The sequence below is a fragment of the Tamandua tetradactyla genome, chromosome 7 (genome assembly GCF_023851605.1).
Source record: "Tamandua tetradactyla isolate mTamTet1 chromosome 7, mTamTet1.pri, whole genome shotgun sequence".
In the NCBI taxonomy this organism is placed as follows: Eukaryota; Metazoa; Chordata; class Mammalia; order Pilosa; family Myrmecophagidae; genus Tamandua; species Tamandua tetradactyla.
The window spans coordinates 6,475,974-6,498,385 of NC_135333.1; the positions used below are offsets into that span (position 1 = coordinate 6,475,974).

Here is a 22,412-nt window from a genome sequence, read left to right on the forward strand (position 1 = left end):
TCCCCTACGGTCCATAACCCATGATCTCTCTGCACATTTGGCTGCCTGTTTTAAAGAAGTTGAGTGCAAAAGTCAAGGAAGTTGCAAAGCTTTATGGGATAGAAAAAGCTGGAAAACAAGCTTTCCAGATGGACGAACAAAAGAAAAACTGGATAAAGAAGTTCAGGGAATAGTCAAGTTCAGAACACGATCAAGGTGGGGTTGCTTAATTTAACACCTAGAACCCAGAGATGGCCCTGGGCCCTAATCAACTTGCAAGCTACTTTATATTTTTCAAAACATTTTTATATCAGTTACTTCATTAAACCTAATAAAGTAGGCATGAGTATCATCCTCATTCTTCATTTGAGAAAAATGAGTTGCTGTTTATATTGCTAGGATCATACGCTAGAAGTGCCAGCACAAAATTCCGAGTCCAAATTGCAATTTTTTCCCCGTTATCCCCGCAGAGCCTGAGAAAAGGCTCTGGCTGGAACTATAAATAGAAACAAAAGGATTAGCAAATGAAGACTAGAGGCAACGGTTAGAGAGGACTCAGTGCTCACAACATAATCTAGTTAATACCCAACAAGAGATTCTGGAGGAAATTTCTGCCCGAGATTACTTCCCAACATTTAAAAATGGTCATGGTTTTTAAATTTTAGCTACTGATATACGTCTATGAAAGAAAAGGCAGTAGAGCTGGTGAACACTCCACACCAGGAAAAGAAGTGCAAGGAAGGGAAGCAAAGAGCCTTGCCCAAACCCTCAATCTCTTGGGAGAAGGGTGCTGCTCTGTTCCCACTCGGATGTTGCACTGTACTAATTCCTTAATTTGAACATAAGAAAGCAAAGGGAAAGAATTACGCATTTATCTGCCTTTCCAGAAAGAACTGCTTTTCAATGTAACCTAACAGCCCCAGTAGTTGAGGAAAACCACTTCTTTACAGAAGAAAGCCAGCTAATAAATGCAGCAAGAATGAGAGAAACAACCAAGCAAACAACAAAACAAAACATTATATTGCAAGCCTTAGTTTAGTAATTGATTCAGGCAAAGATCATCAGTGGATTAAAAAAACATCAGGTGAAAGGTTGGTGGGCGAATGTATGGCTGCACAAAACCAAAGTGTCGCCCGATAGCTTACGTACTGCTCACAGGGAAAAACACAACTTGCCAATGACACAATCCAGATGTCTTTCCCTAATACTAGTTATCAAACTTAGCGTGGCTAGGAGAGTGATAACCAGACATCACTTATCTCCTGATGTTACATAATACGAAATATACAGCTTCATTGATGAAATTTTTTGTTATAAACATCAACCTACTTGACAATCGAGACAATCAAATATAAAAATGAGTAAATAATTTAAATAGACATTTCACCAAAGAAGACATGTAGATGACCAATAAGCACATGAAAAGATGCTAAGCATCATTAGCCCTCAGAGAAACGCAAATCAAAAACCACCCATTCTGATGGCTATAATAAAAAAGCCAAGTAATAACAAGGGCCAGCAAGGATATGGAGAAATTGGAGCCCTCATACACTGCTGGTAGAAATGTAAAATGGTACAGCCACTTTGGAAAACAGTTCTTCAAAATGTGAAACACAGAATTACTGTATAAGCCAGCAATCCCACTCCTAGGTATACCTAGGAGAAGAGAACTGAAAACCCATGTTCAAATAAAAACTTGTACACAACTGTTCACAGCAACATTATTCATATAGCTCCAAAATTGAAGCAACCCAAATGTCTATCTGCTGATGCATGGATAAGTGAAATGTGGTATAGCCACACAAAGGAATATTATTCAGCCCTAAAAAGGAATGAAGGACTGAAATATGCGATGACATGGATGAACAGCGAAAACACTATGCTAAATAAAAGAAGCTAGTCATAAAAGGCCACATATTGTATGATTCCATTTAAGGCTGTTCCAACCCAGGTCTTGAAAGGCTTGGGTGAGTGCAACCCAAAGACCAAAGAATACACCAGGCACGGAGTTGGACATGAATTATAATTAGCAATTTTAATTACGAACAGGAGATCTTCCACAGTGGAAGATCAGCACTCCATAAAGGGGGCAGGGGAATGCAAGAGCTTAAGCCATTCAGGGTTCAGGACAAGGAAGTTTCATAGGGTGTGATAAAAGAGTTTCAGCAGGGACTGTTGACACAGGGGGTTGGAGGTTTGTTGCCAGCAGTGATCAGGGGAGGGGAATTGTTTATGTTACCATTGGTACATTCTCCCTGCCACCCCCAGGAGGTTTGGTGACCGTCAATGTCTGTCAGGTCACGCAGGCAGCGACTATTCTCAATATGGAGAGGAATCCCAGGCCGTGGGTCCCCATGCAGGCATACCTTGTTTTATTGCACTTGGCTTTAGTGTGCTTTGCAGATATTGAATTTTTTTTTCAAATTGAAAGTTATGTCAACCTTGTGTCAAGAAAGTCTATAAGTCAATCACTGTCATTTTTCCAATAGCATGTACTTACTTCATGATTCTGTATCATATTTTTATTAAGATAAGTACATTTTTTTTAGACCTAATGCTACTGCACACTTAATAGACTACAGTATAGTGTGAACTTAGCTTTTACATGCATTGGGACCTCAACAAATCCATGTGACTCACTCCTTTTTTTGCTTTCTTGCAATGATCTAGAACCAAACCCACAATATCTTTGAGTTATGTCTGCATGTGAAATGTCCAGAGTAGGCAAATCCAGAGAAAATAGAAAGTAGATTCCCCTTGCCAGGGTCTTGGGAAGGGTGGGCGGGGGGGAGCTTGAGGAGTGAGAGCTAATGGGTAAATAAATGGGTTCTTTTTGGGGGTGACTAAAATATTCTGGAATGAGATAGTGGTGATGGTTGCACAATTCTGTGAATATTTTTAAAAAAAAACATTAAATTTTACACTTTAAAAGAGTGATTATATGTATGTGGATTATATCTCAAAAAAAGCTGTTATTAAAAAAAAGCAGGGCGGCCCATGATGGCTCAGCAGTCAGAGTTCTTGCCTGCCATGATGGAGACCCAGGTTCAATTTCCGATGCCTGCCCATGCCAAAAAAAAAAAAAAGCAGAGATCCCGGTGCCTGCCCATGCAAAAAGAAAAAGCAAAGAGCAAAATCAGCTGCATAAAACAAGCGGTGGGAGGATATATACATACACATTAGAGAATCTCTCTGCAAGGAGGTAAAAGAAATCATTAACAGTGATTGTCTCTGGGGCTGGGGTTACCAAGGCGGGAAGAAACATTTTCTCTGTTTATACAAGTTGCGTGTGTGTTTTTCATTTAAACAGTTGCATGTATTACCCCAAAATTAATCAAATCAATCAATTAATTAAAAATTAAATTCTACATGCTTTATGAAGAAACAATATGTTCAACATGAGTATTTTCAAAACTTTTGATTCCATTACCAGTTTACAGGAAATACAGGGATGGAATAACAAGTTAAACTATACTACAAAGAAACACTCAGCAAATGCAGAAGGGGGGACATTCAACTGGACAGCTAGCAGCGGTCCCTAAATAAATTGATATCATGAATAAAAAGAGGGAGGGCACTGTTTAAAATTAAAAGAGGCTTAAGAAACATAGTCAAATGGAATGCATGGTCCTTGATTGGATCCTGACCCGAATAAATCTTCAGCTATAAAAGACAGCTTTGGGAATATTAGAGAAATTCAATAAGAGTATGAATTGGAAATAGAGAACTGTTATTAATTTTACATGTGAAAATAGTATAATAGCTATTTAGGGAAATGCTCTTACTTTTTGGAAATGCATTCTAAAATATTTAGCCATGAAATGTTATGAAGACTGTAATTTGAAAATGTCAACAAAGAGAAATCGATGAAACAAATATGGAAAATGCTAACAACTGTCAGTTACATCTAGATAGATAACGGGTGTTCATTATACTATTTTCTCCCCTTTTTCATGTGCTTGAAATACTCATAATAAAAGAAAATGTATCTGATGGCAAAGCAGTTAAGAAACTTGTTCCTTAGAGTCTGAGAACCAAATTTTCCCCAAGCAATGCATTAGTGAGTCCAGGAGGGCAGGGACCACATCCAAGGCTGTGTGTAAATATAGTCCTAACACACCTTGTACGGAAGCCCACCGAACAGGGGCTTTCCAATGAACAAATGGTTGAATGAAGGGATTAAGTGGTACTCAACATGGTACCGAACAAAGAGCACGGGACTTGGAGTCAGAACTTTAGTTCAAGTTCCAACTTTGATATTTACAAGCTATGTGAATTTTGACAAGTCCCTTGGCTCCATGTGCCGGTTGCCAGCTCTGTAACAAGGAGCTCATCAAACCACCCACCTGCCCTACCTCACAGGGCTGTTGTCTGTCTCCGGTAAGATGTCATATAAGGAAGTCTCCTAATTTCACCTCTTAAATAGTTCTGGAATCCACAACCCTTTGTCCATACCACCATCTCTGCCTCTCATCTAGATCAGGGCAACTGCTTTCTAGCCCTGGATTTCCCTCTTCACCCTCCTCCTCCACCCTGCCCCCCCAAAAACGTTCTCTTCTCAGGAGAGAGCAACATTTTTAAAAACTTTTTACAATGAAACTATTTATTAGGGAAAATGTAAAACATAAAAGAATCATGCAATGAAACCCCACGTACCCGTTAATCAGCTTCAATCTATTCTCCCCACTCATGTGTATATATTCTTTGGAGCATTTTGAATGAAATTCCACACGCCAAATTATTTCATTTGTGAACATTTCCATACGTCGCTCTGCTAGAAAAGCATGAAATGTCTCCAAAATGTTTCTTTATGGCCAGTTTGTTTTAATCAGGACCCAAGAAGGTCCTCATCTTCATTTAGTTAATATGGCTCTGAAATCTCTTGGAATCCATAACAGTTCTCCCTCCTTTTTTTTTTCCCCATGTCATTTATTTGTTGAAGAAATGGCAATCTTTACAAATTAAATCTTGTCACTCACCTACTTAAAGATCTTTAGTGGCTTCCCATTGCTTCACAGAATAAAGTAAAAAAAAAAAAAACAACTCCTATTAATCTTCCCTTCAGTGGAAAAATCCTCATAGAGACCCCACGGAGGTTATCAGTAAAAAGGAGATGGCAGAGAACTCGCTGACAAGCCCCACCCTCCCAGAGCTCAGACCCTAAAGGGGAGATAGAAAATAAATAATAAGCAAATAAATGGCAAATTAGTTTCAGGTAGCTACATATGTTGTGATGACAATTAAGACAGGGTGCTATGATAGAGTGTCACAAATGGAGCCGCAGCAATTAGGCTGGGCGGGCAGGAAGGACTCCATGATGAATCTGCATTTGTGTGGAGGCCCAGATTGCAGGAAGGGGCAGCCAGGGGAAGATCTAGGGGCCGTGAATCCCAGACAGAGCAAAGACCTAAGACAAGCTTGTAGCCGTCAAGGAAGAGAAAGAAGAAGACAAGGTAAGAGAAGAGGGGAGAGAGATAAACTAGGGCTGGGTCATGTGAGGCTGTGGCGACATGCCATGAGGCATTTGGATTTCATTAAGCACAAAGGAAAACCCTTGGAGGGCTTCAAGCTGGGGAGTGACAAGGTCTGATTTATGAGGGACCGCAGGATTTACCACTGCTTAGCTCTCCAAATTCTTCTTGCATCACTGCCCCCTGCTTACATTGGCTTTCTTTCCGTTCTTATGGCATGCCACGTTCCTTCTTGCCACACTCTGCAGGGTTTCACACGCAGTAATGTTTCTTCTGTCTCAGCCGCTCTTCTCCCTCCTTCTCTTTTCACATGGCCAACTTCTACTCATCCTTTCGTGCACAGCTGATGCCTTCCTTGGGGAATCTTGTGATCCCTCCAAGTAGCTCAGATTCCACCACAATATATCCCCACCCTAAACTTTGCATTCAGAACACAGCAATGGCAATTGGACAATTATCTGTGTAATTATTAGTTTAATGTCTGTGTTCCTAACTAGACCGTAAACTTCCCAAAGGCAGAAACAACACTGGTCTTGTTTTCAGTCTGTATCTCCAAAGCCTGTGGCTGGCATATGAGGCAACAAATATAAAAATAATTGGGTCAAAATCATGTACCTTAACATTGTACTGTAGTTTATAAAAAAGTCACCCTGAGTCTGAAATGTAAATGAACTCACTCAGTATCAGGGCACTAAATTCTTTTCTTCTTTTTTTTAATTTGTATGCTATATGGCAGGGGTGACATTTCATTCTTTTTCCCCTTATTGAGTATCCCCTTATTGCAACACCATTTGTTGAGTTTTTTGTTTTTGTTTGTTTGTTTGTTTGTTTCCTTGTGTGTTTTTCAGAAAGTGCATGGGCTGGGAACTGAACTTGGGTCTCTCACATGGCAGGCAGGAATTCTACCACTGAACTATCCTCATACCCCCTGAGCACTAAATTCAAAGAACGTAAAGACAGACTATGAAATGGACTCAGGAGATAATCTCATCAAATCTCTTAATTTTATAAGTAAGAGACCCAGAGTAACAAGAAGCTGAGAAATAAAATGATTTGCTCTCATATCATTGGTCAATTTGATGGATCAGTTACATTTTAGCCCCCATAAATTTTAGACTGTAGGGTGCCTTTGGGCCAATTAGGAACAGGTGTCGCTTCCTGAGAGGCAGAAGCTCCAGACCAGGGACCAAGGTGTGGTGAGGGACATGTGGGCTGGACGGCAGCCCCTGTCTGTGCCGTGGCCAGAACCTTCATAAGAGGTGGCTTTGAACTTGATGGGCAAATTTGTAACCTTCCCGTGTGTGACTGCTCTGTGAGTGATGTTAAGAGGAATAAGGAACAACCTCTGTTCTCAATGAAGAGGAAAATCAACTATTATCGAGGATATGCCACGTGGTCAGCTATTTAAATATATTAATTAAATGAATGCGCTCAGCTTCATGAGAAAGGAAATGACTCCATCTACCAGATGGACAGATGGAGGCTTACAGAGGTTGGATAACTTGCCCCAGATGGTACAGCTGGTAAGTGGCAGAACAGGAATTCAAATCCACTTCTGTTGGATTCCAGAGACCACATTACCTACCTATAATCTACTTGAACAGATATACTTATCAAGCACAGATACACTTGAACATGTGTCAATATATTAAGTTCCAAATGAGATGGTATTGGGGTTACAGAGGTTCTGAGGACTAAGAGATCAGTGCAATCTGATGGTTCCAGGCACTGCTTCATGCAGGAAAAGGATCTGTGTTAGCCCTGGGAGAACAGGTAGAATCTGAGGTAAAAAATAAATAAATTGGTAAAGTAAAAGAATGAGCAAAGGCCCACAGTAAGATCTGTTTTACTTTTCTGGGAAATCTTGTGGCACCTAACCTAGGAAAGCATGGTGAGTTCCTGAAGGCCAAGCCAAAGAGTTCACCTTCCTCTTAAGTTAGGGTTGGGGAAGGGCGTTAAAGATTTCCAAACACAGGGTGGTTCGGTGGTAGAATGTCTGCCTTCCATGAGGGAGACCAGTGTTTGATTCCCGGACCATGCACCCCCCAAAAAAGATTTCCAAACATAGTGTAACAATGCTGGGTACGATAAGAAAGACACAGAATCAAGGCTCACTGTGAAGGTTCAATGCACGGGAACTGGTCATTTGCCAAAGTGACCATATTGCCCAGTTCAATGGTCAACTCTCGTCCTCTCCTCTCTTAGCCCTTCACAGCATTTAACACGGTAGTTCACTCCTTCCTCCCTGGCTTCCAGGACCCCACCCTCTCTCGATTTTCCTCTTACCTCATTGCCACTCCCTGTCAGTCTCTTTTGCTGGCTCCTCTTTTCCCTGATCTGTTGGAAGGTCCTTGTCCTCTTCTCTATTTACATGTACTCCCTAGGTGGAGCTCCTTTAGTTCTCTTGTTTTATACCATCTATATAGGCCAGTGACTCCCACATTTACATCTGAAGCTCAGACTCCTCTTCCAGACTCCAAACTCAAGACATCCAACTGCCTACTTCATCCCAGAACTCTGATCTTCATCTCCCCCTCCCCGCCACCCACACACACGCAAATATGCTCTACTGCAGCTTTCCCCTTCTCATCTGAAAGTTATTCCATCCTTCCAGTGGCTCAGGGCAAAAACGCTGAAGACAACTTCTCTTTCTCCCACACTCCCCATTCAATCTGTCAAGAAATCTTTCTGGCTGCACCTTTAAAACGGAGGCAGATTCTGACCACACCTGTCCACCTGTTTTACTACCAGCGGGTCCCACCAGCATCACCTCTCACGTGGAGTGTATACAATTGTTATACAGTTGTATAATAACCTCATAATAGATCTCCCTGCATCTACCCTGCCCTCTTACCATTTTCCCTCAATGTAGCAGCCAGAAAGATCCTTTTTAAAACAGCAAAGCACGTCACTTCCCTGCCCAGAGCCCTGGAAAGCTCCCCATTTCACTCAGAGTAAAAGGCCAAGTGCTCACAATGGCCATATCCCCTCAGGATCTGGGCTCCCAGCTGCCTCTCTCACCTCCTTTCCTCATTCCTTCACGCATTCTGCTCTTCAGCACAGCCTGGAACAGCCTTAGGGAGAACATTCCTTTGGCCTGGAATTCTCTTCCCTGGAGATCTGCTAGGCTCAATTCCCCACCTCCTTCAAAGCTTTGCTCAACTCTCACTTTCCTGTTCCTCATTACTCTGTTTTATTTTTTTCAAAAGCACTTTACCACCATCTAATACACTATATAATTTGCTAATTACGTTTGGGGCTTATTTTCTTACTTTCACTCCCCTCCTGGGATGTAAGCGCCTTGAGGCCGGGGCCTTTGTTTTATGACCTTGGGTCCCGTGTTCCATGAGATAGTGCCTGGCACACAGGAGACCCTTGGTAAGTATTTGTAAAATAAGTGAATTAAGGGAAAGGGCAAAGCAGCCTTGAGCCAGCATGAGAACCTTCACAAGGAACCATTAACAAGGGGAAGTAAGTGACAGTGAAAGCAGGGGAGGGGAGGACGGAGGTGAGTGGAACCTGAAGTTGACAGGTAGGCATTCAGGTGGAAACATCTGGGACGATTTTGAAAATCTGGGACTCGTGGTCAGGAGTGACACCACAGCCAGAGGCATGGCCACGGAGCAGACAGGCAAAGCAGCACAAATCAGCAAAGCGTACTCTGTGATGCTACGGTTTCCATCGTCCATTTGTGGGCAGGCAGAATACATAACGAAAGAAGAAAAGGAAAGATTTACAATGAACACATTACAGTATAGATGTAGTTTATCTGCTGAGGGGGCAGGGAATACAGAAGGTGGCGTGAGTCACTCAGGGAGACTCTGAGCGACCCCCACCCCCATTCTGGGTGCCACCCCTCTGCCGGTGCCTGCGGCAAGAGCACTGACATCACCTCTTCACCCGCGGCTCCCTTGCAGCGCTGAGAGACCCTTGCAGGCAGGGGACGGACCTGGTCGCGATGGGTTGCTGTGTTTCACACAGTTCATAGCTCTAGCACCTAGCACAGCCCTACACATGCACACACCACTTGATAAACACTGGCAGACTGAATCCAATTTTGAAGATGTGAGTGGATTTTATGGGTAGAAGAGGTAGAGTAAAAGTAGGAAGAAAGTTGGTAGATCTTGAAGGATGTGTTTAATTTGTCATACTTAAGGAAAGATGCCTGTGTGGGAAACGGTATAATGAAAGCCTGTTTGTGGGAGACGTTTGTGCTTGTCTGGTGGGTATGTGTTTAAAGACAGAGAGAGAGAGAAGGAGATTAAGGCAAGGAAATGAGTCAGAATAGAGGTATACAATCTTTTTGCTGCCTGGGATATACTTTTATTATTTTTCCATGATAGGAAGAATTTTATCTCCAAAACAAACCGAATTTATTAAAAATTAACTAAATCATTTCTCCATTTTTATGTATCAAAGACATAAATAATTGGATATGCCATAAAAAACATATTCCAGAAATTTTTCTACTGGTCTCTACAGCCAATAAGAGCTTCTGCTCAGCACAAGTAACCAGCATTAGTAAACCGAGTAGATAAAATTCCAGCCAAAGAAAGAAAACATTTTTATTGTTCTGGACACTCTCCTTGCATTTTTGACAAATTTTTGCATAGTGAGTTCACATCATGGGCCATGGTAGCAGCACTCACATGAAATGTCCAATGGCTCAGCTGATCTGGCCGATTAGATTTACAGATAGGACCTTTCCCCCTCGTCACCCAGGCTGGGGTTCAAAGAATAGCTGGTTTCATTTTGGGACTGACCGACCATCTAATTTCAAGAGTAAGAGGCTATTCCAAAGGGAGAATCTTATCATGTAGGGAGTTTGCCATGGTCCACAGGGAAGTCTGGCAACCAGGATGACTGCTTGCCCTACCATGGGGCACTTCCCCAGCAACACCCTTCTCCTGCCTTTGACCAAGCCTCAAGTTAAGGTGGAGGCATGTCATCTATGGATACCATTAGATCAGCAGTTCTCCTACCTTTTGATCTCAAGACTCTTTTATACTCTTAAAAAATGACTGAAGACCCCCAAAAGCTTGGGTTTATATAGGTTATATCTATTAACATTCATCATAATGGAAATTAAGGTTAAGAAGTTTAAGTATTTATAATAGTAAATGATAAGGATGAACCCCATTACCTACTGGCATCAATCACCTCATTTATTTATTTATTTTTTGCATGGACAGGAACCGGGAATCGAACCTGGGTCTCTGGCATAGCAGGTGAGAACTCTGCCTGCTAAGCCATGGTGGCCCACCCATCAATCACCTCATTTTTAATAAAAATAACTCTATTTCCAAAACCAAAAATAATGAGGGAGAGAAGAGTCGTTGTTTCACATTTTTGCAAATTACTTTACTCTCTGGCTTGATGGAATGCAGCTGCATTGTCATAACTGCTTCTCCATTCCATCTGTTGTGACAGATAGGACATGTCATGCAGCATCTGGTGAACTTCAGTCCTGTGGGAGAGCGTGGAGTACAAAAAACAAGTAACCTCTTAGCATTATAATGAAAATAGTCTTGACCTTGTGAATTCCCTGAGTCTCTAGGACACCAGGCGTTCCGAAACCACACTTGGAATACTTAGGTCATCACTCACAGCATCCTTTACAAGGGCTCCAAAACTGGCTCTCAGCATTTGTCTTACTATTCTATTTCCTTTTGTAAATCAATGTCTCAGCACATCCACTTCTCAGCTTGACTGCTTGTTTAAGGGTCTACTAACTACAAGGTGTTTCCATTTTCTGGTCTTTATTGCGGCCAAAACCACAGTCAAACCTGACTGGCGTGCGCTGTGATCAGCTACAGATAGTTTAACCCACCAACTGCCAAACTTCTAGCCACCCTCCATGACTCCCCATACAGTATAAGTGCATCACATGGCCCCACTTTGTCATCACCCCTGGTACCCATGCCTTTTGCCCCAGTGGGGAGGGTGGCCTGCCTCTCCCCTTGATTCTGGGCTCACACATGTGACTTGCCTTAGCCCATGAGATGTTAGCAGACACAATTCAAGCAGAGATTTGAGAAAGTGCTTATGTATTCCTGCTTCTTCTCTTATGCCTCTAACATCCCCCATGAGAAGGACATATCCACGTTGGCTCTCTGAAGCAATGTTATTTGAAGGAAGTTTTCGCAATGATGGAAATGTTCTCTACTGCAATATCTAATACAGTAACCACTAGCCACGTGATGCTATTGACCACTGGAAATGTGGTTAGTGTGACTGGAAGTCTGATTTAAATTTTATTTAATTGTAATTAATTTATATTTAACTGTACATGGCTAGTGGCTACCATTTTAGACAAAACAGCTCTAGACAATGAGGGACATGTGAAACAGAACCAAATTATCCCAGTTGCTCAGACAAGGCCACCTTACATGAGCCCACTGCCAGCTGATTGCAGACAGATGAGCAAGAAATGCTTACTATTATACACCACTGAGGTTTCATGGCTGTTCATTATGCAGCAAAAGCTAACGGATATATTCTATCTCCTGACCCCACCTGCCTATCCAGACAGAAACCTCCTATTCCAACATAAATACCATGTTCCAGTGGATCACATTTTTCATTTTCTCAACACATGCTAGGCTTGTTCCCATCCTCATGCATTCTTCCCTGCAATGCCTCCCACCTGGAACGGCCTCTCCATTTCCCTACCAAACTGAAACTGGACCTGTCTTTCAATGAAATGTAACCTCCTCTGTGAACTCTTTCCTCACTACTCTGGCCCACGATAACCTCTCATGTCCATTTTCACATGTTTTAGGCTTGATACATGAAAACTCTCTAAGTCAGACACAGAACTGGGCTGGAATCCTGGCTTCAGCATTTAACTAGTGGTATGGCCTTGGGTATATCACTAATTACTAGTATTATTATGACCTCTTTGTCTGAAAATAAAAAAGGGGGGGTTGTATTGAGCATTAAATAATGTAAAACTAGCAAGTCCTCTGGCATGCAGGTATACCTAATCAATAACTGTCTTCTTTCTTGGGGGTGTTCCTTTCATTTTTCTGGTCTGGAGCCCCGACAGCGCAGAACACACACTATACGCTCAAACTCCCTGTCAATTCGCTTTCTCACTCAGAGCCACATGAGGGTTTCCATCAGCTCAGAAGAGCATCTACACAGTTACAGATTGTGGTGGATGTTGTCATGTGTCCCTCAGACCCCCTTTCAGCTCCTGGAAATGCAGCTCTCAGTTGTCACCCCTCTTTGAGGATTGCCTCTGGTGAAAAATCAATCAATCAATCAAACTGCCTCATCCAGGGTCGTATCTCCTTCCTTTTCCACTTATTTCTCAGCACAACAGTACAGAGGTCCAGCCCTCACTTCCCAACCTGAGAACTCTGAGAGGCCATCCCAGCGTCAGACCTCCCCATGGGGTTGGCTCAAAGTTTTGCTGGTGACCACTGGGCAGCTCAGCTTCTCCTTCAGCTCCATCTTGCTTCGTTTCCCTTCCTTCCACAGGTATGTATCTGAAGAGCTCACCCCAATTAAATAATCTAGCTGCGAGTATCCATCCAGAATCTGCTTCCTGGGCCCCTCCGCCTGCAGCAAAGAGTTCTAAAAACCCAGAGAGCTTTGGGATTCTTTCTTATTCAAACGCTGATTAAACCCAAATAAGATGGAATGATTTGAAAGGAATCTTTTTTTAGGGCTAGATTTTCTAAGTCTTTAGAAAGTAATGGGGTTAGTCTGATGCCACAAGGAAAGGAGGGAAGAAGGTCCGGAATTTAACACAGAGTCGTTCTTAACCAGGCTCCAGTGACCTCCACCAGGGTTCATAAAGAGAAGTCAATGGGTCTGTAAACTTAGATGGGAACAAAAATTACATTTTTATTTTCACTAACTCCTAACTGATATCAGCATTTCCTTCCATTACTAATGTAGATAACAAACCATAATAATAGTAGACTCAGTGACTTTGCCACTAATAGAAGTCACAAGATATTTTCATATCACACTACTGCAGGTGGTCTCCAAATATTGTTACCGTCCTCATTACCTTGAAATGTCAGTAGTTATTAGACTAACATATTAGATCCACTGCGGCTTCTTATTTAATAGGGTTAAAAATAAACACATATATGACCCCACAAACATTTTTTGCTTTCTAGAACTTTGATGTGTATTGGTTTCCTTGATAATCTTAAGGATCTGATTTTATGCATTTTTAAAACAGTATTCGGAGAATGGGTCAATAGGCCAGGAAGTACCAGCAGTCAACCAAGGAGGGTCAAGCTCTTTGTGGACAGTGTGACGTTAAGGACTCCTTCTTTTCAGGCAAAGGCGACAAGCTCCACGTGAGTGGCGTCCAAGGGTAGTCTGCCCAGGCCAGACGGCTCGCACAGTCATTTCACGGCTCCCGCCGCATGTTTATTTTGTTCCCCCCACTTCTGGAATGTACACAGGCTTTATATGAAATCCACATGGCGCGCGACAGGGGAAGGCGGCGGCACGAAAGGACTTTAGCAAGTTGACAGCGCCCCCAAATCTGGCCAGTTCTGGAGAGGCTCGGGAGAGTTAAAGGTCACCTGGCCCCGCTCTTCGCTTGGGGCCCCCGTGGTGACAACGCTAAGCCACAGGCAACTGGTTCACCAGGGCGCCCTAGTTCCCAATCCTGAAACAAGCTCAACCAGGGAGCTGAATCCTCGCCAAGACCATCTGGAGTCCACATACACAAATGCCGGGGGCTGCTGGCTGAAGTTCCCGGGGCGGAGAGCCCCGCCGGCCACGGCCGCGGGAGCTGCTACCCTTCCGGCCTCCGCACCCACCGGTGCAGCACCCCCCGACGCGCGCGCTGCCACCCCGCTCTGGACATCCCGCTGCCGAGGCCCCGCGCCCGCACCTGGCCCCACCAACAACCGCGAGACTCGAACTGACTTCCCCGTGGCGATTTCTCCCCCAGCAGACCCGGAGGAAACTCCGCCCCGGGTCCCCGCGTCGGGAAGGGCGCACGACGGGAGGCGCAGTCCCGGCGCGCTGCCGGCTCCCTAGACTCGCGTGTCCCTCGGCGACAGTGACAAGGCAGTGGGGAGACCTCGGCACGCGGCCGCGAGCCGCGCAGAGGCGGGAACCCTTCCTCGGCGGGGACACCCACCGCCGCGCCCCGGCGGCCAACGGGTCCGCGTCTCCGCCCGCGACGCCCACGTCCGTCCCGCGCCCCGGGCGCCCCCAGCCCGCCAGGACCCTCCTTCCGTTGCCTTCTCCAAACCCCGCGCGCCCTCTCCGCCTGCTGCAGCCGTCGCGGCCGCTCCCACCCGCCCACCGCGGCTCGCACTCACGTAGACCGAGTAGATGTCGGATTTGTCGTAGAAGCGGAGCCCCCGGTTCAGCTTCAGGGCTGGGGAGACGCGGTCGTCCCCCGCCTCCAGGTCCCGGTCCCCGTGGCCGTGGCCGTAGGGGAAGAGCTCCTGGCGACTCAAGCAGCCCCCGAGCCCCGCCAGGAACAGCTGCAACAGCAGCCCCCGCTTCCACGGAGCCGGGGTCTGGCCGTCCGCAGCCAACATGTTCTCCAACTGCAGTCCCGCAAACCCAAGAGCTCGGCGGCCTGGAGGCTGAGGGAGGGCGGAGATGTAACCGGACGCCCCTTCACAGACCCTCCGCTCCTCCCGCCTCCGAATGTTCCCACCCAGGGAAATAGGGGAGGGGAGCCGAGGGGAGATTGGGGGAGGGCCCCGCTCGGAGGCCGCCCAATGGCCGCGCGGGGGAGGGCAAAGGGCGACACCGAATCTCCCCCAGCCTTCCCTGCCGCCTCGCCCTAGGCCCCGAGGGGTACTGGGTTCTGGTGGCCGCTGTTCCCCAAACCAGCCCGATTGACAACGAACGGCCCCTCCCGCGCCCAGCTCTGCAGCACTGGACTCGGGTCAGGGCTAAATCTTGGAAAGCTGGAGAAGTGGAAACATTCAGGATTCAGAAACAGACCCCACCCCGAGGCCGCTCGGCGACGTCCGGAGTTCAGACTCGCTGGCCTCTGGTAGGAAATGGGGTGGGGGTTGAGAATTAACAAGAAAGCACAGGACCAGGAGCATGTTCCTTTACTCATCCATCCACCCATTCATTCAACGTTTATTAAGTGTCCCATCTGCGCTAGGTAATGTGGAAGTTTTGCAAGAAATAGGATCCCACCCTCCCAGACGTTTTGAAGGCCAGGCAAATTCTTGCACAACAATTGCACAATTTAATGTTAGCTTGAATGAGGTTCCTAAGGACCTTAGGGCTGGAATAATAGGCCACGGAGAACTTCGTGTGGAATAGGATTTTGGGAATCAAACAAGGTCTTGGGGAAACGATAGCGGTTGAATGGGTAGCAGGAGATAGTTCCTTCTGGTAGATGGAGGGCATGAGTGGGGAGGATTCAAGGTATTATCCCCCAGTTCAGAATTTTTGAAGGACTGTTAAAGTATAGCTTTGAATGCCAGGCTTACAATTTTGGACAGCGCTAACAGTAAGAGAAGAACTATTGAAAGGTACTGATAAAGGGACATAGGTGGCATCATAAATAATCAGTTGATCATTAACTTGGCACTGCATTAAAAGTAGAGACAAGAAGATCATTTAGCCACTATGGAAAGAAAAAAATAAGAGGGTTAGAAAGGAAGAAATGGAAATCCGGAAGAAATGCATGAGACATTGCAATAAACGAAGGAATAAGAGCTGATTATAAATTTGATATTGAGAAAGAAAAGTAAAGAAGTTAAATTCGGGTGCAGAGTTTCAAGTCTTGAAGATTGGAAAACTAGCCCATTGCTTTGAAGTCAGGGGAGCTGGGGAGAGAACCTGAGACAAAGGGGTTGAATTATGGGTTTGGTGTCAACCTGTTCATTCTGAGGGGTCAACAGGGCATCCCCATCTCCTGTTGGCAGCTGAAAGTAAGGGCCTGGATCCTAGTTTGTATTCTTCGGGTAAACAGATAATTCTACATAATATTTAGGATATGAGTCCTGAATACACAGAAATCACAAGGAGAAAAAAAAAGCAAATGAAACATATCTTCTGAAAATAATTTTTGGTCTATTCAAGACATTTTTTTCTTTTCTTTGAAATTCATTTAAAAGTGAGAAGGCTTACTAGGTACCAAGTATTCTATAGGTATAATTCATTTCATGCTCACAACCCTAGGAGACAAAGACTACTACTATGGCTGTTTACCAAGGAGGGGCACAAAGACCCAAAGAGGTTAAACCTCTTTTCTAAGATCACATGGCTGGGAGCCCACGTGTGACTCAAAGTGGCTCCAGGGACCCTACTCCTAACCACTACATTAAGTGACCTCCTTATTGCTGCATTAATTACCAAGGAGAGACAAATGCTGCCTATAGTCTGTTGCCAAATCCAATGACTTTTTCTACAGCTCCTTTCTGAAAGTGCAGAGCTCAGAGCTCTAAGCCCACACATCCTAAGTAGTGCTTCCTGTCACTGCTCCTTACTTTCCCTAGTCTCAACTGCTGCACCAAATATTTCAGGGTTTCTGGATCCCAGACCTGCCTATTCCAACTGTAGGGAATTCCATATGGAGCCTCTTATTTATCTTCTGCTCACGTGCAGAAGACGCTGGGCCCCATAACTCCCTAGGGACATGTCAGCTCAGCAGGACTTTTCCTGTCTGTGCCTCAGCCCTGCTCATTCAAAATCCACCATCTCTTCCTCCCTCCCTTATCAGAGCTGTCTCTGAAACTGTTGCCCGTGCCTGGAATGCTTTAGCTCCTCTCCTAAACTCTCCCCCTTTTTGGCTTCTGAAATTCCCATTGGGCTGTGGAAATTTTCTTGGTTAATAGAAAAGAAAGAGCCAGTGAGAGCAGGTCTCCATTTTGTTGGTCAAGTGCAGACCCTGTAGCCTGGCCGAGACCCGGACCCCACCTTTTACTAGCCCTATAAACTTGGGCAGGTTTCTAAGCCTCAATATCCTCATCATTCGTATGAGATGTTCATACCTACAATCAAAAGATTGTTGAGGATTAAATAAGGTGACCTATCAAATGCTCGTAGCACAGAGCCGGGCACAAAGTAAGTTCTCAGTTAATAGTAAACCATCATTATGATCTAAACGCACAGTTTTCATGATTCATACAATTTCAACATTTATTGAGAATCTACCATGAGTCATACACTGTACTAGGCATTTGAAATACTAAAAGTCCATTAAAACACAATCCCAGTTGCGAGGAGCTCACAGTTTTTTGGAGGAGATTGACACAAAAGAAACAAGAATACAGGGTGATGCTTCGATACACACAGGGCAACAATGAATGCCTCTTGTTGAAGGCCTACTTCTGCTAGATATTTTATATAACATCAAATTTATTTTATTTTATTTTATTTTTTATTTTTTATTTTTTACATGGGGAGGCACCGGGAATCGAACCCGGGTCCTCTGGCATGGCAGGCAAGCATTCTTGCCTGCTGAGCCACTGTGGTCCGCCCTAACATCAAATTGAATACTAATAACAATTGCACAAGCTAATAACCCCAAAGTAGAGAGTGGGCAATTGAGGTTTGCAGTAATATTAAATAACTTGCTCAGTTTCACTCAGTTAGTAGAAGAGCTGGTGTTCGAATCCCAGTTTGTCTAAAGCCATAGCTTATATTCTTTTCACCACACCGTCTTGCCTTTCTTTGGAAGAAGAGATTTCTCCCTCAAGTTCTACCCTGCCAGATATATTTGCTCTGTTGTTTATATTTGGTGCTCATGTTCTATTTTTGTATGCTTATGTTCCCTTATTTCATCAGTATCATCTTGCTTCAGTGAGGTCTAATATATACTATAAACTATCTGTCATTTATTATTTATAGTCCTGTACTTACTAACTCACTACACATTGCTTGGTGTTGGTGGGATGAGATCTGATGCTACGTTTCCTACCAGGGCAATGTGGGTTGTGATTCTGCTATTTCCTTAGAATTTATAGTTTAAAATACTTCAGTGTGTGTTTTCGTTTCCTAGCTGCGAAAACAAATACCACACAGTGGGTTGGCTTAAGAACAGGAATGTATGGGCTTATGGTTTCAGAGGCTACAGGACTTGCATTAGAAGCTAGAAGGCTTGTTTCCTTCACAATTTGACATCTTCAGACAGTCTTTGGGGTTCCTTGGCTTTTCTGTCATATGACAATGCACATGGCGGCCCCCGCCTTCTCTTCCTGGTTCTGTTGACATCTGTCTTCTGGCTGCTCCCTGTGGCCACTCTCTTATCTGACTTTCACTTTACTTATAAAGTAGTCCTGTAATCTGAATTCAAACCCAACCTGGTTCAGTGGACCACACCTTAACTGAAGTAAAGAAGAGATCTTATTTATAACGGGTTCCCACCACCAGAATGTGAACTAAGACCAAACTAGGGGACAGTTCAAACCATCGCATTGTGTAACTGTTGTCATAGAATTCTTAATTTCCTACTATTCTCAGGTCATTTTCTAAATTTATATAATAATTAGGCTTTTTTTTTCGTAGTTGTTTTGTGTGTTTTCCCAGGATATAAAGTCTTTGGGGCAAGGACCAAGTTTTCCATCCTTTCCCAAAGTCTAGCCCAGTGCTGTAGGCACATTAATAAAATTTAACAAACTCAATAATATTTTTAAGAACCATTTGATATCTGCCATAGCAAACACACCCATAATTACATAATACACCGGGGTTTTACAAAGCCAAAACTCAAACTCTGCACTTCGGAGACTTGTACTCTTTTATAGCCTTTTCTCATCTTGGTGTGTCAGGAGACAAAACTTATGAAGCACATCTCGGGTTACATCTATAAGAAACCAATATAACTTGTCTTTTTAGTTTATTCAGACAAAAGTCCAGGCAACTGAGTGAGGAAAAAAATTAGCTCAATTGGCTCCTTCCCCCAAAGAAAGCATCAGTTCTAATCTCATACTTCTGTGAGGTTTGGCCACTGACCACATTTGGCCGTGTAAGATTTCTTTATTTATCAGATGTTACATAGAGTTAAATGTGTTAGCGTTTCAATTCCGGGGGAGATCACCTAATTCACGAATGGAGCAATCACTATTTTAAGCAACCTAAGCTCATTTCTGATCTCAGATGAGGATGATCATAAACTACAACCAATCCCTACAAAGTATGAGAATCAAGCAGGATTTGATGCTCAGTTTATTGCATTTTCAAAGCAGATTTGGATAAAAGGCATTTTGGAGAAGCACAATTGTGTCTATCTATGTGTTTGGTTTGGAAGATGCCAAAGTTTACAGGATAAAGTTTAATCCTCCTATTTCTACATCCTGTGTTCCTCTGAATTTCGTTAGTTCATTCTCATCAGACCTCCAGCATAAACTTCCCGGTTTCCACTTGCTTTTTGTTTGTTGTTGTTTTAAACTTTTATCTTGAAAAAATTTCAGACTTACATAAAAGTGGGAAGAATAATACAAAAAATTCCCATGTGATGCCCTTCACCTAGATTTACCCAAATGTAACATTTCACCACATTGCCTTTTTTTCTCTCTCCATATGTATATGTGTGTAGGTGTGTGTATACACACATTTTTATCTAAATCATATTACAAACATGATGCCTCTTTACCTCTAAATACTTAACACTGGATTTCCTAAAAACAGGAACATTCTCTCACATAACCATAATACAATTACCAAATCAGGAAATGAATATTTATATAATTCTACTATCTAATTTATAGATCTTTTTCAGAATACACCATTTGTCGATAATGTCCTTTAATAGCAAAAGAAAATCCCAGATTACAAGCTGCATTCAGTTGTCTCTTTAGTCTTCTTTCATTTTAATGAGTTCCATGGTCATTCTCTATCTTTTGTGACTTTGATATTTTTGAAGAATACAGACCAGTTACTTTTTAGAAACTTTTAAAATTGTATGATATAACATATATGCAAAGCAAAGAAAGTAAAAAGAAGCAATAGTTTTCAAAGCACTTTTCAACAAGTAGTTACAGGACAAATTCCAGAGTTTGTCGTGAGACTGTACCATCATCTCAGGTTTTCCCTTCTAGCTGCTCCAGAACACTGGAGGCTAGAGGGAATATGTATATTTTTTATCATCACAATCGACTTTTTTTTCATTTTTTTTGTGAAAAATAATGTATGTACAAAAAAGCAATAAATCTCAAAGCACAGCACAACAATTAGTTGTAGAACAGATTTCAGAGTTTGGTATGGGCTACAATTCCACAATTTTAAGTTTTTACTTCTAGCTGTTCTAAGATACTGGAGACTAAAATAAATATCAGTGATTCAGCAATCATACTTACTTGTTAAACCCTACCTTCTCTGTATAACTCCACGATCACCTTTGCTCTTTTTCCCATTCTTTAGGGGTATTTGGGCTATGCCTAATCTAACTTTTTCATTTTGGAAGGGGCTGTCAATAATAAGGAGTAGGGAGGTGGAACTAATGTTCTGGAAAGGTGGCCCCTCTAGGTTTCAGGACCTACTTGGTCCAGGGACCCATCTGGTCCAGGGACCCATCTGGAGGTTGTAAGTTTCTGGAAAATTACCCTAGTGCGTGGAACCTTTGCAGAATCCCATATATTGCTCTCCGTGTTCTTTAGGATTAGTTAGAATGGTTTTGGTTGGGTTTGGCAAGTTATGATAGGTAGCAATGTCTAACCAAAGTTTGCATAAGAGCAACCTCCAGAGCAGTTTCTCAACTCTACCTGAACTCTCTCAGCCAATGACCCCTTATCTGTTACACCTCTTTTCCCCCTTTTTGTCAGGATGGCATTGTTGATCCTACGATGCAAGAGCCAGACTCATCCCTGGGAGTTATCTCCCATGCGGCCAAGGGAGACTTTCACCCCTGGATCAGACCAGTTATTTATAGACTTGTTCCTCAATTTGGGCTTCTCTCCTGCTTGCTTTATAATTGGATCACAGTTTTACATAATGTTGGCAGTTGTACCTCCCACATGATGTTGTGTCCTTCTCAGCGTATCACATCAAGAGACAGAGGATCTCAGTGTATCCTATTATTAATGATGTGAGCTTTAATCAATTGATTAAAGTGACTTCACCCAGATTTTTTCACCTGACTTTTTTTTTGTTAATTTTTATTAATAAAACCAAACAACATACAAACATGGACATCCTTAACATATGAACATTCCATATTTGGTGTGCAATCAATGGCTCACAATACCATCACATAGTTGTATATTCATCACTGTGATAACTTCTTAGAACCCTTGCATCACTCCAGAAAAAGAAATAAAAAGAAAAAAGAAGAATTTCATACATACCATACCCCTTAACCCTCTCTCTCATTGACCACTAGTTTTTCCCTTTACCCTACTTATTTTAACATTTGTTCCCCCATTACTTATTTTTAATCCATATTTTTTACTCATCTGTTGATATCATAGATAAAAGGAGCATCAGACACAAGTTTTTCACAATCACACAGTCACGTTGCGAAAGCTATATCATTGTACAATCATCTTAAAGGAATACGGCTACTGGAACACAGCTCTACAGTTTCAGGCAGTTCCCTCTCGCCTCTCTAATACACCTTAAACTAGAAAGGGGATATCTATAAAATGCGTAAGAATAACCTCCAGGATAACCTCTCGACTCTGTTTGAAATCTCTCAGCTATTGACACTTTATTTTGTCTCATTTCTTTCTTCCCCATTTCTGTCGAGAAGGTTTTCTCAATCACTTGATGCTGAGTCCCAACTTATTCTAGGATTTCTGTCCCACGTTGCCAGAGAGGTTTACACACCTAAGAGTCATGTCCCACGTAGAGGGGGAGGGCAACAAGTTTGCTTGCCATGTTAGCTGAGAGGCCAAATCTGAACAACAAAAGAGTTTCTCAGTGGATGACTCTTAGGCCTAATTTGAAGTAGGCTTAGCCTATCCTTTGCAGGGATAAGTTTCATATGAACAAACCCCAAGATTGGGGGCTCAGCCTATTGCTTTGGTTGCCCCCACTGCTTGCGAGAATATCAGGGATTCTCCA

At 43.2% G+C, this 22,412-nt stretch overlaps 1 protein-coding gene across 1 annotated transcript in view; it reads right to left on the reverse strand.

Annotated features, from left to right (window-relative positions):
• NID1 (nidogen 1) overlaps positions 1–15,237 on the reverse strand; it is an 82,841-nt gene extending 67,604 nt beyond the window's left edge. Inside the window, exon 1 of the mRNA XM_077168418.1 lies at positions 14,753–15,237. Coding sequence (XP_077024533.1) covers positions 14,753–14,977 — 225 coding nt within the window. The 5' untranslated portion in view covers positions 14,978–15,237. The remainder of the gene's footprint in view (positions 1–14,752) is intronic.
• Between the last annotated feature and the right edge of the window lie 7,175 nt (positions 15,238–22,412).